This window comes from Cyrtonyx montezumae, unplaced genomic scaffold, assembly GCF_038088225.1.
Source record: "Cyrtonyx montezumae isolate F1298 unplaced genomic scaffold, pur_monq_1.0 scaffold_14, whole genome shotgun sequence".
NCBI lineage: Eukaryota > Metazoa > Chordata > Aves > Galliformes > Odontophoridae > Cyrtonyx > Cyrtonyx montezumae.
Window position 1 is genome coordinate 9,651,477 of NW_027071870.1, and position 19,022 is coordinate 9,670,498.

Sequence of the window (19,022 nt, forward strand, 5' to 3'; positions counted from 1 at the left end):
GTTTCCAGAGACAAGGAACAATTAAATAAAATATAACCACAAAGGAATTCATAGAACAAAAACATGGTTAAAGCAGAATCCCGGTCCAAACTGCTCCTCTTACAAGACAAGAAAGTAAAAAGAAGTTGTAAGGTATAAAATAAACCCTAATTTAAATCTTTGCATCATTTTGATTTTATACTGAGCTTGACTCTCAACTCGCTTTGTAATTTATTGATGGAAATTTAAAATAAATTTTGATAAAGCTTAATGGAAGACCACGTACTGAAGTATAGCATGCACAATATGCTTCAGCAAGGCAACTTTTCTGTGCTAGTGAACCTCTAAACACTCAGTTTTGTTCTGGTTTAAATATAAGTTCCAATTTTTCATTTTAGTTTATAAAACATACAAGCTGCAACTTGTTAGAGATGAGTTATGGACAAGTATAACTCAGTTGTGGAATAATTCCCTCCACCACTTCCTGAATCTTCTAGAGTTCTTGGGCCACAGCCTGGCAGTGCATAAACCATAAAGGGTAGTATAGCTAAAGCCAGTGGAAAATAACAGGCATCACAAAAATCACACAATCCAAAGTGTTTATATTGTACTATAAGTTCTAGTACATAGAAGTTGTATGATTTTAGATGCTGATCAATTCCTTTGCCTTGCTCCTATGTCACAGGGACAGAAGCAACATACATGTATGGACCCAAGCACAGTGAGACAAAATTGTCACAATTGAAAAAAAGTGACTTTCGAAACAAAAGAATAAATCTATTATTATTTTCTGAGTGAACCAGAAGGTTTTGTTAAACTATGTGATTCCTTCTTGAGAACTCCGCATAGACATATACCCATTTTGTTAGCTTTCCTTTTTAGTGCCTAGCAATTGGATTCAGTTATAAAGAGTCAAATGCAGCTCATGTGCAAACATATGTAGTGTCATAACAACCCAAGGTTGTCTTCTGCCCATTTCTGAAATTTTCACGTTAGGAGTGCATTCATTCCCTAGTTGCATCTAGATAATCTTGTAGAGACAAAGGACCACTCTTTCCAAACCTAGGCAAATTTACAGAGAAAAGTAAAAAGATGATATTACGGGCAACAAACCCACAATCCCATTATGATTTGTAGATCTGATTGCTGCAACATCTGTTAGATTAAGTCACAGATTAACATATCAATCAGAAACTACTGTTATTGCAAAATGTCATTACTCATGAGAATGTGTAAACACTGAAGTCGTTCTGAGTTTTAGCTCTGGCTTCGGTTTTAGCTACCACACACCATCTGTAGTACCTTAGGTAGCCATAACAAAGTTCAGGCTCCAGTTTTATCTGTCAGAGTATCTTGAAGTAACCATATCTACGCAGTAAGTCTTAGAAAGCATCCAATTCAAACCACAGGCTTCCAGTGACACCCCAGCATGAAAGAATTCAACTTCAACAACTATCCAAAATTTCCTCTGCCTAACATAACAGCTCCTTTCAGTATATATACATTGCATGATTTTATCTTCCACCATTCTCTATAAGAAAAACCATCTTCCTTGGTCTTGGTACCAGCAGTACACTGTCTTCAGCTTTCACTGTCACAAACCCAGATGCAGTCCACAAACAAGCAACTTACCTCAGCATTTCTAATGAAAGTACCTTGTTTGTGTAAAGTAACAGGTCACACATTTCCTTGTGCCAAACCTGAAGAAGGTTGCTCACTCATTTGTACCATGACCTTTCAAATCTCAGCTACTGCTCTGCTCTCTCTTCACTTTCATAAGATGTTGCTCTGGAAAGCAGAGACTTACATATTTGTAAGTCACACGCAATAGGACAGTCATCTTGTTCAATGCTTTCTGAAATTTAAATACAAAGCTTTCTGCCTACCCACATCAGTGGCCAAGAAATCTGACAAATTCCTCTAGAAATGGTCATACAAATTTCTATGATCAAGAAAGGAATCATTTTGAGGAGGGAACACCCTTAATATAATCATTGTAATAGCATCATGCAATGTCCTGGACTATGTTGATGATAACTTCCTCTTCCAAGTAGTACAGCAACCCATGTGAAAAAGGTACTATGCTGGACCTCATCCCCACAGTGAGGGGCTGGTGAGTAATGTAAATCTCAAGGGCAGCCTTGGCTGTAGTGACCACAAAATGGAAGAGCTCAAAATCCTTAAAGCACCAAAAGAGGGTGCACAGTCAGGGGACTACTTGGCAGGGTGACACGGGAGAAAAGCCTTGGAGGAAAGGGGCCCAAGAAAGCTGGTTGGTATTCAAGGACTATATTGTCCAAGCCCAAAAGCAGTGCATCCTGACAAAAAGGAAGGCAGACAAGAATGCCAGGAGGCACCTGTGGATTAACAAGGAGCTTCTGGACTTACAAAAAGAAAAGTCAAAAGCTCAAAAAGAAAGTCTATAGGGAGTGGAAGCAGGAACAGGTTACATGAGAGGACTACAATGAAGCAGCCTGAGTGGTCAGGGATCAGGTTAAGAAAGCTAAAACCAAAATAGAATTAAATCTAGCCATGGACATAAAGGGGAACAAGAAGACATTTCTACAGGTATATCAGTGATAAAAAGAAGGTCAGGAAGGATGCAGGCCCTCTCTGGAAAGAAACTGGAGAGATCTGGTCCAAGGAACGAAGAGTAAGCTAAAGTGTGCAATGACTTCTTTGCCTCAGCTGTCTCCAGCAAGGGCACTAGTAACACCACTCAAGTTGCAGAAAGCAATGGTAAGAACTTGTACAAGGTAGATTTGCCTGCTGTAAGTGAAGATCAGGTTCAAGACCATCTAAAGAACCTGAAGGTGCATAAGTCCATGGGACCAACAAGATCCATCCACAGGTTCCAAGGGAAGTGGTGGATGAAGCTGCCAAGCTGCTATCCACCATATTTGAAAGGTCATGGCAGTCTGGTGACTTCCCTTTACTGTCTGTCAAAGCTGTGAAGCCCATAGTGTCCAATAAATGCAGAAAATAATCAGATTAAATAAACCAGAAGGAGGAGGGAGGTTTTTTAAGTGCACGTAGCAATAGTGTGAGGGAAAACAGTTTTAAACTGGAAGAGGGTAGATTTAGACTGGATATCAGGAAGAAATTCTTTGCTGTGAGGGTGGTGAGACACCAGAACAGGTTGTCCAAATGAGGCTTTGAATGCCCCCTTCCTGAAACAACTCAGGCCAGGCTGGATGGGACTTTGAGCAACATAATCTACAGGGAGGTGTCCCTGCCTATAGCAGGGGGGTTGGAAACAGATGATATTCCAGATATCTTCCAAACCAAACTACTCTATGGTTCTTTGTTTTTCATTGAATTTTACTTATTTATTTACTGCTGTTTTTATTTGTGTCTTGCTTCTCAATACATCAGCTAGGAAACACTTAGAAATAGGTGATCCTTAGGACACTAATTAACCTCTACTATACAGAAATTCATCAGTTAGTGTTTATGGTCAAAAATCAACTGGCAGTTATACGTTTTATACATCTCTTGTGATTAGGAATGATTGTTTGTACAGTATTTTGAGGAGAGCTATGCAAGTTCCTTAGAGCTGCCAATTATAATAATAATATGAGAGTTCTCTCTCTGCCAATATTTCTTACCCAGTAAATTTATCATAAAAATTCTTTTTCATGACCAGCACTGGCTAAACTGTTAAAAAACACATCTTAACTACAAAATGCAGTTTTTTCATGTTTTTATCCCACTATTTTTTCAGCACTTTTTTTTTTAACAGAAATTTAAAAGAAAATCTCAGCTAATACCAGAAGATGGGAACAGGAGATGTTCACATACAGTGGAGAAGTGAGGGATATAAAAAGATTACTTGCCAAATATGACAGGTTAGCCAAATATGTGCCTAGAAACACGAGCAGGTGGCACACGATTATGTCTCATATGCTTGGTATTTTCTGAAGAACATCAGTCTACCACTTAGCCAGACCACTACAAAATTATTTTTTCACCTTGATCCTTAAGTTCAGATGAATAACCTCCAACAAATGCTTTCATAAGGGCAGATAAAAGGTTTAGTGTTGGGTACTCTACTAATAAGGTCATCTAAATTATCTACAAACTTGACAGTTCTGAAAAAAAGCATTATGCACTTTTTAATAATTAAAACTATTTTATATGAAAATGTTTTATATTTTTCATATTCAAGAATTTAGTAGCACAGATATTTTCGCTGCTATTATGCTACTATTAGATTCTAATGTTTGCTTCTATTACACATCTAGGATTGCATTTCAAGATGACAGATCAATTCCTTTAATAATATTGCACACAAAGTAACTTCTGAATTGGTTGCATATCTACCCAAGTTCCTAACTTCTGTGTTAATCATCTGACAATCCAATTATAGTTGTACAGTTCTACCCAACAGAAAATCTTGCTGGAAAAATGGAAGCCAAATTAAAAAAGACAGTTCCTTACAAATGGCATTTTTAGCAGTTCTCTGGGCAGTTTGGTATTTGGGGATATCTGAGAATAGCTAATTTTAGACTTCTATTGCTACCAGAAAATATTTAGGCACTATTGCAATATGTAAAATAACTAAACCAGCAATTAACGTTTTAGAGGATACGCTACAACACTAATGTCATTTTTTTCTTTCTTTACAAAATTTAAAATAACTTTTAATTAGTTTCACTTCAAATGAGTCAGCATTAAAATACCATTTTATTCCTTAGGCTAATATGTTCAAGTCTATTTTGAGGTTCAGTATTTGAAAATTAAACAACTACTTTTCTGCTACTCCCAAAATACAACTGATTTCTTAATCCATGCATATTTTATGAAGCGGATTTAAAATTTTATAATGAGTACAATGTAATCTTAAATATGGAACACTTCCAGTATCACTGTAACTTAAGAAAGCTATATTTCTTAATTTTTAAAAAAATTACTGTGTTTATGCTCTATTTCACACAAAACTTAAAGAGAAACTATAAGCCACATCAACGTCTAACCAAGTGCCATAAGTTTATAACCTATTCATTTAAAAGAGCTGTTCTATACATGACCTGTTAAACTTCAGAAGAGCTGAGACTGCTTCATAACGCTCTTCAGCTAGTCTTTCATTTGCACAAGAAAATAATTGGCTATTTTGAAAGGCTGAATGTTTTCTGCCACAAAATTTTATGAGAACATTTCAGATAACTAAAACCTCAGACCTCAAATACAACAAGCCTCTGACTATAGACAAATTGTGACCAACTACTAATACATAGTAGGGGAGTGTGTATGCCACCGTTGCTGCTTCTCCTTTCCCTCTATGCATGGAAATGTCATATTGCAAACCCCACAAACACAGTGCAAAAGAACTCTCAAACACACACGCTTCTGCCATTTAAGGATTAGAGACTTATTCTGGAGAATTGAGTAACTCCAAACACAGTCACTAGTCCCAGTTCACCTCTCAACATCCCAGTTTTATCTTCAAACTGGGGCAATGTAATGGAAAGAGCAGCAAAGACAACAGAGCAGCAAGCTAATGCCCTAGACTGCAGTAAATAAGGATTTTTCTCAAACGTACCAGCCACGAGCAGAGAAATAAAGGAAAAAAGCTACTTACCTTCAAAAAGCCTCAGGTAGGCAGGGATCTCCAGCAAAATGCTTTAGCCTCCACTGCCAACACATAAATGAGGTCTGGGAAGAGGTGGAACCTGGATCCACCCTTCTGGTCACTAAGGTGCATTGTATGCACCTGAGTTCCCCTGGTTTGCCCCTGCCTTCCTACCAGGTGCTCAATCACTGGTTCAAGCCATGACTTAGTGTGACAGCTGGCAATAATTAGTTGCACAAAGCATTACACCAAGCTCTAACATCTATTTGGTTTTGGTAGATAGGTTTTTGTTTTGGGTTTTTTTTTGTAGTGAACATCTTTGCCTCTGCTGAAAAGAAGCACTGGTACTCCTTGAACCCATTTCTAGCAAAAAAAAAATGGTGGTGGAAAATATGCCTCCTTAACTCTATTCTTTTTTTTTTCCCCACAGGCAAAATGTAGACCTTCCCCCAGAAATCTGATAATTCAGATAAAATCTCAACTAAACTTTGACATTAGGATTCACTCTGGAGAAATATAAACAGTTCTTCATTACAAATTTACCCAGTCTAGTCCCAAAAGATTCCTAACACAACACTATCACTAAGGTCACTGATCTCCCCTTGTTGCCCATTTCTTAAGCCAATGGGGACACGTGTCAGTAAGACATACATTCTATCATCTGTTTCACAGCTCTGGGAAGCTTGAAGGTAGGACAAGGAGCCAGACCACAGAAGCAGCTGCTTCCCAGTGGAGCAATTCCAACATGGCTGCTCCTTCCCAGAAAGAAGGCAAAACAGGGAAGGGCAAAAAGTCAGAAGGGAATTTCCCCTGTATCACAATTTTTGTCCTTGTCATTGTCTGCAAGTACACACAGGACTGAGCAAGTTTGCTTCTACAGGATGAAACTGTCTTTTAAGATGGTAATCCAACAGAGCCATAAAACAGGTATTTTTTCAGGTTTTACAGAACTTTTGTATTTGTAAATGAACATTATGGAGACTTGCTGAACTGTAAATTGTGTTTACTACAGTAGATATCCAAAAATCATTGCATCTATAAATGACTGTATTTTCTAACATCTAATATTTAAGGTATTTTATTTTATTTTTAAAACACGCAAACAACATATTCCACCTTCGAAAATGAAAGTATTCCAAAATGTGTGCTTCTATATAAATATGCTTGTAGATACTTAAATATTGCAGTCATAAATTTATTTTCTCTTATGTTGCATGTGTCATGAACACTAGCCTACAAGAACAACAAGAATGCCAAAAAATCTCCCAAGTCTGGCCAGAAGTGCAGTATTTATACTTGAATTAAAATTAATTCCATGTGCAGGCTAAAGTAACACTCCATCAATAAAGCATTTCAACCACTGTCTGTGGTATGGCGCAGAGGCATCTCTTTTCAGCTTTATCTGACACCAGGGATTTCTTGCTTTACGTAGCTAAAAGTTGACAGAGAACTATTTTAAGTATATCTTCAAGTGCTTTGTTTAATTTGTACCTAGTTGGAAGACTATCAGAAGACTTGGGTGTTCATGAATACATGAACAAGTATACACTTGAATTCACAAAACAAAATCTTTTCACATGATGGAATTTTGTACTCAAAATACATCTTACCAGGTACTCACCACATGATCTCCATTCTAATTCTAGTTCTAAGCCATTAATTAATTTTGCTTGTTGACATCTTGAATAAAATACACTTATTTCTAAAATGGAGGAGCATGAAAAATATTTTTTCCTATTTGCCCTTCTCATGCAAAACGATTTCAAGCAAGTGTAAATGAGTTTCAGTACTGAGTCATGTTGTCTAATGTTAAAATCCAAACATCGATATGAAGGATCTAAAGAGGAGAGGGAGTTTGTGAAATACATCATCACAAGAGAGGAGCCATTGCTGAATGTTAAACAAGATTAAACTTGTGAAGACTTATTTTAGCATAGATTAAAATGACATGAACATAGAGATTGAATCTAGAAAGGATGAAGCATAAAGAATTTAGAGTCTTGTATTATCCATCTGTTTCCATCCCTCTGGCTATGGACAGTAGCACAGGTCCCATATACACAAACTAAGAAAAAACACTGAGAGTGCATTAAAATACACTTCTCCAATGCTGAAAGGACTGGAAGGAGACTAAGCTGTGCTTACTCCTCATTAGTAATTTTGTTGTACCAAATGCCAGCACAATCATTTTTATCTGACAGATGTGTATGCTTTGTAGCTTTACTAAAAAAAAAATAGATAAACCAGCACCATTATTAGTAACTTACATTACTTAAATTCCTGTACAAACTTGTAAAATAATTTTTCCTGAGGGAAAAACATGACTAGTTTTAGAGTTTTCCAGAGGAGTGAAGGGGATTTGTTTTGGGTTTTTTTTTTGACACAGAAGTCTAAGAATCTTCACTTGCAGACTCCAAAAGATTTTCAACAACTCTGTGTAAAAAGCCTTTTTTGTTTTAGAGGATCTGTTTATCATATATTTTCTTGCTCACTAACAGCAACTATCCAGACACAAGCCCATGTTAGAACTACTTCAGTCATGCGTTAATCATAGTTGATGAAAGACTTTAGGCAAGTATTCAGTTTTAATAAAAACTCTTGAAAGTTATAATCCACATAAAGAAATATCTTGGAAAGTTTCAATAAGCAAAATAGAAACCTAATAATTAATAAAGAAATTATACCATCTTAAGTTTTAAATAACACTGAACAGATGGCTTAATCTAAGGGTCTACATAAGCCAAAAACAGCAGATAAAAATGCAGGAGAAGAGGGTGGGTGATAGGAAAGCAAACAGCTCCAGTATTTAAACACGTGACATGGCAGGGCTATTGTAAAATTAAAAAAAAAAAAAAAGAAAGAAAGAATGGAAAGGGTTCAAAGAATTAAAAGTTGATATGGTGTCTTCAGATGTAGAAAAAAAAAAAAAAGGAAGTGGGGTTTTTTTCATTTTTTTATTATTATTTTTTAAATCAACACTCCTAACTCACCCTTAAATATTTTGCAAGTTTCTGAATTCCCCAGTACTCTGATGGCAAATCACTGCTTCCTTCCTGGTGACGTACAGGCTGTTCTTCGTCTTCATCAGTCTCTGAGGAACTTTCACTAACTTCAAAATTGTCTGATATTTTACTAAAAATAAATGAAGACCATCAGTCACTTTAGATGTCTATGAAGTATTATGAATAAGCATATTTAAATTAGATACAACAATTCTGGCTAATAATCACATTGGGAACATGTAATTATCACTACCCAAACACTAAATATGGTGATAAATTCTATAAATACAAAAAATATAAATTAGAAATTTGAAGAAAATACAAGTAAGCCATACCATTTCAAAGCTGTTTGTATTTTAACAGATTCAGAAGAAATACCAGAGGCTTTCTTTTTTTTTTTCCCAGATACAATATTACTTCTCCGTTTTTCTCTTGCAGCTTTGTCACTAAAATGTAAGGAAAAGCTATGTTTGGACACACATATTATCACATACAAGTTTATGAACCTGCACAATAGATTCCATTAGAAAGAAAATATGCTGTATCTTAAGTGACTGATATTACATTATGAAAACAGTGGAATATTATAAAACCTTTTATTATGCCAACCTGCATGTAATAAAAGATCAAAAAAGTATATGTAGCCAGACCACCAGTCTAACTGTCCTGGGATATCGTCTCCAACCATGACCAATAGCAGGTTTCTAGGTACAACATGGATGAGAACAGAGGAATACTTATTTTTCCAGAATATTCCTCAGAAAATTGTAGTTCAGGGAAATCTTAAGAGTCCTTATATAAACACTTGGGGATTATTTCTTCTTTTTCCTTGAATTTGTCTGTTTCCTTTTTTTAACCCAAGTAAATGAATAGCCTTCACCATCCTGTGCCAAATAATAATAATAATAAAATATCTTTAGAGCTTCGATGTGTTTTGTGAAAAAAAAAAAACGCCCCTTTGTTCTGAACTCTCAGTCTCACTGAGGCTCACTTCACTTGATATCCTCTGGTTTTTACACAGACATCTTCTTCAGCCATTAATTATGTTTTCAAATCTCTTACTTTCCTCCAGGCACCTTTTCTCCAGGTAGAAGCATCCCAGTCTCCTTAGCTGTTCTTGAAACTGAATTGTTCCATTGGTTTGACCATGGGTTCATATTATGTATTTTCCTTTCCTTCTATTCCAACAAGAATCCCAGTTTCAACTGAACAAAACCTCTGGTGTTTTTTGGTTCCTAATTTACAATGTTGTGAAAATAAAACGTACTTTTTTGCCTGGGTTTGTCATACTAAAACAGTAATAATGCTAAGCAATAGCACAAGTTAGGGGGATCTACAGAAAATTTAATTATAAAGATAACTACTTACTTATGGGCAGCAGGAAGTCCAATGTTCTTCCACTCTGTAGATGGTTCTAATATCTTCTTGTCAGTGAATCTGTTTTTTGCAGCAGATCTTCTCCTTTTTTCATATATGCTCTTTTCTGTGTAATCATCAAAGTCTGGGGATTGGCTAGAGACCATAGCAACTTCTTCTACGTGCTGATCTTTTTTCTTATGTGATGGTTCTTTAAAAAATGTAAAATCCTTATAAAAGAAGGAGATGTTTTGTCAGTCATACTTCTAAATGAACAATGAACATTGGAACAGTAACTTATCAGCAAAATTCTGGAGTGAAGAGCTTAAAAAGGAATTTACTAAATGTAGAATTAAATTTTAGGCATAAAATGGGATTACCTTTAAAAGAATGAAATGTTAGATAAACCTGAAAAATAACTGTTACTGTGTGCATATTAGAGGTTTGAAATAAACGAAGCAATTAGATTTGCAAGTTCTTGAATAGACTTGAATAGACTTGAATATTGAGTGTTGTTTCAATTTCTAGTATGTTAAATAATTTGCAACACAAGCACTTGTATAGAACCTAATGCCCAGTGAGTTTTAAGACCTGGTCATTCTGCTTTCCACAGAGTATTTTTATATTGCCCTGCAAAAAGCATTTACGAAAAAAAAAAAATGATGGACATAAAACCAAAAATAGACTACAATAAACTGCTGGACTACAGTTCCAAGTAATTCAACTTGATATAGTTCAAAATTAATACAAATGCTTTCCATTTCAGGGTTTTTTTTGTTTTGTTTTGTTTTGTTTTTTGTTTTTTTCATTTTTTCTCTCTCAAAAGAGACAATAGTGAACAAGTTACATGCTAGAACGGGAGTTGAGTGACACCTACCAATCCTTCAGCTGTCTGTGTCTGGTACCATGGCTGATCAAAAATATCCAGAATAGCAAAGACTCTTGTCAACTGTTATTTTTTATTGGAACATATTCGATTTTTACAGGAAAGATAGCATATGATCATTACTTATTATTATTGCAGCTGTCACTACCAGATAGGCAAAGACATTCTTTTTCATATCTGATTCAAGGCAGTTTTAAGGAGACTGCTACAGTATGGTCTGTCTTCGATTAGTCTCTGATGAGAATCAGCTGTTCCTGGCTTGCTAACCCAACTGTCTAATCATAAATTAACTCTTGTTAATTCTCCCATTCTAAAAAGATACTCTAAACAAGACAATTAAAAATGATCATCAGGGAATTGATGCTGTAGCTAAACCAGTTAAACATATTTTTAAAAGTGTATTTCCTACAGCAGTATATGCCAACACAGCACTTGTAAATGCTAACAAACAAGGCCAAAAAGATATTACACAAGTTAATTGGTTTTGCAATATGTGTGTACATAATGAACCCTTTGAAATACTCCTCAGAAAATAAACCAACACTATTTCCAGTTGTACTTTATTTTATATAGGCAATCTTGAAAATAGTTTTCCTGTCCCTTTTAGAGATCTCGAGCAGAGCTGTTTTTCGTTTAAATACAGATGTAGTGCTGCTCTACAGAAATACCCTGTTTAAATTCCAATTTTAGAATGCAGAGTGTACTAAACTATCTCATCAGCAAGGTGATCAGATATGATATTCCTAAACTATTAAAGTGGCATGACTGACACTCTTTAGTATAAACTCCTTTACACTATCAGGGAACACAGAATAAATGATTTATATGATTATTGAAGGAATACAAAATAATTTCTATTTGTTTAGTCTTATTCAACTTTTAAATATTTCTTGAATAGTTACAGTATATTTAGCATGTTGATTACCATTTAGAATTAGAATTGTGAAAAATATTAAAATATCACCTTATTTTACATTTCATGACCATCACATGAAGCCAAGTCACTTTGAAAACACATTAAAACAGTAACTATCTAAAACATTCATATATTGGCACATTTATGAAATGTAAACTAATATGTAGATATAAAATTAAAGAAATATTTGCATACAGGATAAGTAAAATCCACTTTAGAACTTTTGCACTCATTGCAATTTTGAACAAAATAATTCCATTACCATTACTGTAAGCTACTGTACCTATGTGTACAACTGAAAACATACTAGTCTTTCAAAACTTTCAAATTCCCATGTCTCAAAAAAGTAAATAACAGCCCTAAACCTCCCAAAATTGGTATTTAAGCATGTGAAAATGTTCTTGTCATTGTCTTCATCCTTAACATAATTACAACTGAATACCAATAACCATAATATAACTTCAGACAGGCTTTAGCCTGCAATGAATTTTACCACAAAGCTATTAATCTGTTATAACCACAATAGAAGTCTGAAAAAGTGTTGTTTTTTTATTTTATTTTTTTACAGGAATGATGGATCAACTAAAATTGAGTGGCACAATTAATTCTGTTTTAACAAACAAAACATGATGCTCCTTACTCTAATTCAGAACTCTAAATAAATGCCAAATAATATTTTTGAGTGACTGAAATAACAGCAACTGTGTAAGCTGGACACACAACACTTAGCTCTGAAATCTAAATCAGAGAGTTCTTGTAAAAAAAAAAAAAAAAAAGGGCTACAAAGGGCTACTTGTATTTGAGTCACAAAAAATAAAGATAAAAATTCAAGTGGTTTTGATAATGGAAACACATTGTCATAAAAAGTTGACCTTTTCTGTAAGAATATAATATTTTCCTGCTCTGACATTTTCTGTGTTCCATAAAGAATAACAGCAGAAGACAAGTAGAATTTTTTGTGCAAAATTAGAAGCTAACCTCACATGCTGGACCAAACCTCATGATACTGTATGATAGAACTGTAACTGAAATAGTGTATTACCCACTTTCAAGCAAAGACAACAAGAAACCAAGAACCTGTATCCACAATTCTAAAATGTAAATGATTTTAATAACATTAAGTACAATGAGGGCTAGTATTAATACTACACATCAAGTGCCACATTCAATGTAAGTGCTTTATCTTTGCTCATATTAAGCTTCCTATTGTCCCGAGAAATTTTTATACACATACAACAGCAGTTCTTCCCTTTATTTCTTTTTATTTGTTTCTTTTGTCTTTGGGCTGGGTTCTGCTAATACATGCTAAGGTTATGACCAGGTGAACCATAAAACTTGCAGATACATTAGTTTCCATGGAGGTTTATGTTGCATTCAGGCTGACTCCTGCGGGATGATGTGTTTGTGAGGTTTTGGTGGAGCCATGCTGTAGAAGAACAGGCTGTGTAGTTGTATACAAGGAGTACATGCCCTCAACACATAAGTCCCAGGCAACTCCATGCCTTTTAAGCAGACACTAGGACTTTCTTTTCAGTACACAATTCGTGGTTTTTGTCATAGGATTGTTACTATAATAAACAAAAGCTGTGAAGAATGGTAACTTTCTGAAGTCTTGAATACATATGTATACTTTATTCAAGACTACATATTAATAATTATTACTTAGTAAGATTTGTATCTTCCATTTCACTACACCGGAGCTAACTCACTCTTAAGCCCAAACTAATCTCACAGAAGGTATATACATGCCATAAAATAATATCTGTGATGTCGGTACTTAATAACTCACAACTACCTGAATATAAACTGGCAGCTCTTGCACTTAAAGTTACATTGCAATTATCAGGAAGGTAAGTTGGGTAGAACAAAGTATGATTAGAGTAAGAATGAAACTTACTACTTTTGTAATAGAGGATAACTTCCTTTTTACACCTTTATTATTCACAAAAGGAATATATTTAGCTGAGATTTGAGAAAGCAAAAAATAACAAAGGCATTTCAGACTTCAAAGTTCTGCATTTAGTCAAAGATTTAACTTAGATAAAAGAACATAAACATTCAGATCTATAATGTAATTTGTACCAATATATATTTGTACAAAGTAGAATACACACCTAGAATCAGTATATACATACCTGCTTAGCCATATTTTCTACAAATTTAGGTGATCTTTCTCTTAAAAATGTGACAAGATCTTTATACACATCACTTTTCCTTTCATAGTCAATTTCATCTTTACCCTTTATTTCACCCTTCAAAAAAGAATAAAGCTATTAATAGTATTGCTTAATTTAATCTGTATCACAAAACACTGTGAAAGAGCACACCAAAAAGAATTAGGTGCAGAAGCCTCACACTTAACAGAGTTCATCAGACTTCAGTAACAGGCAGTGAAGATGTAGGAAACCTCTACGTATACCAACAGATATCAAGGTCTTTACACTCCTGCTATAAAACTTAAAGAAAAAGCATTCTAAATGTATGGGAAAATTAGTACACTATTCATTCCCACTACTAGCATTACTGTTTCTTCTCCATCAGTATAAGTAAACTTACTATATAGGTCTTAACACCTTTGATACCGTTACCCCCAAACCTGATGGACTTTTTATTTTAGCACATAAAATATTTGTTACTCCATGATATTCCTTATTATTACTTACTCCATTTAGAAACACTCCTGCTGTGCTGCAAGTGATACACAAAGGATCAGTGTCATGTGGCTTGATGATTAAGTAACAAATTTCCCCATGCACTTGTCTCCACGGAGGAGCTCTGCATCCATTAGAGAATGTGTAATCTGTAATCAATTAGCATTAGTGTTTTTATCCAATTTAAAATTATATTTAAATAGTTATGCCTGAAGATTAATGTAATACACATGCAAATCAAGCTCCCAGAACAATATATTACACTTAAGTATTCACACTCAGTTGGGAATCAGTCATACAAAACTCTGTGCACCATGACCTAACCCAACAAATAACTGTGACTATGCCTAGCACTTTTTGTGTTCAAGGACTCAGTTTATTACCTCTCCTTCTAATGAGGACACGTGAGGAGATTATTTCTCTAAGCAAATGCTAAAGAACATTCCATATCTGAAAATACATTTTATTTTACTTCCTATCTTTAAAGTGAAAAAAAACAATTTAAATTTATTAATGAAATTGTTTTAAGACATTCCACGCAACAGTCAAGTACTCTAATAAGGGAACATGTAAATGTAAGATGTGATAAAATTTGGACCTGATGTATATTCCAGTGATTCAAGTACTGTATCCTCTCCTTTCCCAGAGAACTTCTTGAGAAGATTCACTTCGTTATTTATAGCAGTTGGCTTTAGTCTTAGGTCTCTGCAATTAAAAGGAAATGGTTTAAAATCTATTCATCAAAAGGATGTACTGCAATATCAAAATGGAATATAATACAACTTCTTTCTTGTACACTAAGTTTTAGTAGCAGCAACTGAGATCTGGGGATGGATCACTTACCACTGATTTTCTTTGTTCTATCCATTAGTTCAAAGACATTTAATTCACAGACAAGAAGTTCTTGTAACTGTGAAACAGACTCAATGTGTTTTTGTGAAGAAATAAACGTTTCCTTGAAAATATTTAACGCTGTTATCCAAATTATTTCAATTTGCTACCAAATGCAAAACATACACAATAAAACAAAAACAAACACTTGTAGTCACACACTCACATACCCCACACCTACAGCAAAATCTTTAGGGAAAAGAATTTTTCAGTAACTTAGTGAACAGTTTAAGTCATTTCAAAAAACATATTTATATCATACGAAAAGCACATGTTGTGGGTTGGAAACGATCTAATTTAACAATAAAGTGAAAAAAACGCATGAGCTGACATACTTAGGTTGCATTTGGAGTGCACTTACTGTGAGATGTGTTTTAAAGAGCTGTTAAGGAGTTGCATATCCAGCTGATGAAGAAGAGTAATGATTTTCATTTTCATCTCTGCTTGAGGATCATCATCTTTTTTCACTTTTTCAAGTAAATGCAACATGGATGTACGTTCTCCTTCAACAGTCGCATATTCAGGGCCAAGAATTTTAACAATAGGATCCCTATTAGCTGTAAACATGAAATAGAATCCATATAATTGTGTAAAAAAAAATAGACTAATCAGAAAGACTAACAATTTATGTGTGAACTGCTGAATTAATTTTACATTGCTAATTTAAAAAATCATTTAAATAAAAATATAAGATGAAGATTAATTCAATCTAGAGGTGCGTATCAAATACTTCCTTTTAGCAAAAGTCTGCTTTCCTTTAAATATGCCCAGTTGATCGTCAAAACAGGAAATCAGTGGGCTTAACTCACTGGAAACAGATCATTTGGGAAACAAGACTTAGTGTTAAAGAAAGTGCTTAAAGTTTTTTAGCAGTGTTCCCAATGGCTCCATTACTTCTTCAGCTGTGCCAGCTGTCCTTCTTTTGGTAAACTGTGACATAACTCCATGTCAGTAGGTTTTACAAAAACAATTTCCCCTCTTCTTTAAAATGATGTCCCATGCAGCTGTGAATGTATCAGCATGATACTCAGCCCATGTTATTCAACTCTATTACACGGTTGATCACTATCAGTGACAGGACCCTGGGTTAGATGCGTCTTAAGTTTGATTTGGTGTCTTTACAGTTTCACATTACAGATCCAGTTTCTACTAACAGCACTGAGAAATACTTCTGATCTCTTCCACTTCCAGTGAGGTGAGGATATATAGCTTAGCACAGGGATCTTGTCAGTTGGAAACACTAGGACTAGAATATGATACTGTAACGTAGCGGCGTCTGTATTTTCAACAGTTTTTGCAAGAAGGACCTGGAAATGTTTGACATGAATACAGGTAAGAATGTCTTAAGCATATGAGGTTTTCCTTGAAAATCCTTACAGGATGTAACATTTTAAAAGGGCATTAAATTATGGGCACAGGGAAAAGTGGTACTAGCCTCCAATGGTACATTCTTCTCCTGAAACTTAAACCTACCATCTGTTGCAATAGTTTGTGTATTATTCAGTACATGTGATTTTGAATATGCAAATCTGCAGTTTATTTTATTTGACATTTCTCTGTTACTGATTACTGTGAAAGTAAAAGAATAGAAACTTCATTAAGTTCTGGATCAACAATTTCAGCTACACTCATGAATCAACACCTTTTCATATACCTAAAATGAAGGCATGCATTTCTTTCTTCACATTTCATAAATACAGAATCAAGGAAAAGAATGGGAAAAAATATGAATAAGAATAATAATAAGAAAGGAAACCTTCAAGGCATGCCTGTGCTTCCTTTAACTTTCTTTCCATAGCAATCTGTAGCAAATGGGACAGCTGGTCAAAGCTGTGAACTTTCAGATTTGAGGCAGTGAGGAGAAGTAAGGGTCGTCCATCTTCATCTTTGGCTTCAGACTTAACAGTCGCTCGACTGGAAAAAATAAATTATATCTTTTTAAAGTAAGAACAGCACATTTTAAAAGATGAATCTTGAATGTTATTCAAGCTTCACATGATAAATCATTACAATTTCTTTAAGATGTATTTCAGTAAGCTTCCAGGGTAAACCAATTTATTCACTGCAAATCACACCTGTAACTCATTTGCTTTACTCTGGTAACACCCTTAAATAGAACTTTGAAAGGCTGAATTTGTGACAACTAGCATTATAGCGCTGAGCTATTTTCAGACAGCATCCATCAGAACCTCTCTCTGAAGTCCTTTATTTCAGCTTAGGTTTCTATGTTTTACAACAAAACTTGCTACTTCCTGTCTCCTGCTACTGCTTTCTTAAAACTCCGCAAAGTATACAGATATAAATACTGACAACAAGAAAGATTCAAGCAGTGTAGAGAAGGGCTTATCTGGCTAAACTTTTTTCCATTTTGTTAGATTGAAAAACAAGCATAAGTCTCTTGATTATTAATTTTTCAACACTAATTTTTAAATGCTAGAAAAATCTTTCCAGTATTTGAGAAGTAAGCCATAGCAGTGTGACTGCTATGCTGATTAAGTCTGAAACTGTGTTAGTATATTAAAGCCGCCTACTCATAAAGAACTTGGAAGCTACAGTTCCCAAAAAAGCTGAAATTCAAGATTGTGCTTGTTAAATCACCTCAATAGCAGCATTAAAACCTATACTTAACTTCTAACATTTTTGGGAATTGCAGACTTAATCAGTTAGTCACCTTGTCAGAAGTCTTGAGAGTAGACACTGCAATCTGTACAAACTGCTAACCAGAAAGGTTACAGAACAGGCACAACACAGCACAGGCCCAAACTCTCTCTCTCAAAAAAATCAATTTTTAGTCTAAGATTTCAATATATAACACTAAAGAATATTGTATATGTCAGCATCTGAAACGCGCTGAAGCTTTACACCAAAGAAGCATAATTTCGTTTTGTAGTTCACCTCTGACATTTCAAAACATGCTACCATTCAGACTTACTCTATCTCATAACCCTCTCCGAACGCTGAAGAGCCCAACTGCGTTTTCCACTCTAGGGGCTCCCTGAAGACAAATGCTGCTTCCTGAGGGTGTCTAGTGCTGAAATCCTCTGCAAACTTAACAATCTGATTTAAAAGGGATTCATTCAGAGCAGTGATTTCAAGTGTGCCAGTTCCAGAACCAGCAGCAGTCCACTGTGCTGCTCTTGCCAATGCCACTCCCATGGTCTAGGCTTGTCTCACAGATGGACACCTTAAACACAGAGAATGACCAAAGTAAGCTCTCGAATGATAAGGAAAATTTGCTGTAATTAGTCATAGCTGTCGGTGCCCCTGTTCACTTAGGGGAAGTTGGACTAGGCAATTCCAATTCAAATGATTCTATGATTCTGTAACAAATATACCTTTTTCATAATGTAAATTACTGAAGAGGGGATTGAAATAAAGAACTTGACAAATTTTTGAAAAGATAGGGAAGACTAGTGGGAAAAGGATGAAAGAAATGATACAACTTTCTCATTTGGATTAATTCCTCGCACTATTAGAAACCCAGGGAGCTGACAGCAAGTCTGTCTGGACTAAAACATTCATTTTCATAGGATCATAGGCTTGGGTTGGAAGGACCTCAATGATCACCAAGTTCCAGCCCCCCCAGCCACCAGCCTCCAGATCTGGCAGCAGAGCAGGCTGCCCAGGGTTCTGGCCAACCCGGCCTTGAACACCCCCAGGGTCGGAGCATCCACAGCCTCATGGGCAGCCTGGTCCAGCACCTCACCACTCCGTAAAGAACTTCCCCTTGACACCCAATCTAGGCTCTCCCTCCTTGAACTTTAAACCC

General features: G+C 35.3%; 1 protein-coding gene across 1 annotated transcript in view; it reads right to left on the reverse strand.

Annotated features, from left to right (window-relative positions):
* Window positions 1–18,409, reverse strand: part of ODAD2 (outer dynein arm docking complex subunit 2) — a 70,045-nt gene extending 51,636 nt beyond the window's left edge. The window contains 10 exon segments of the mRNA XM_065731431.1: window positions 8,542–8,683; window positions 8,889–9,017; window positions 9,630–9,634; window positions 9,918–10,139; window positions 13,847–13,963; window positions 14,375–14,511; window positions 14,961–15,067; window positions 15,615–15,810; window positions 17,010–17,167; window positions 18,186–18,409. Coding sequence (XP_065587503.1) covers window positions 8,542–8,683; window positions 8,889–9,017; window positions 9,630–9,634; window positions 9,918–10,139; window positions 13,847–13,963; window positions 14,375–14,511; window positions 14,961–15,067; window positions 15,615–15,810; window positions 17,010–17,167; window positions 18,186–18,409 — 1,437 coding nt within the window.
* Between the last annotated feature and the right edge of the window lie 613 nt (window positions 18,410–19,022).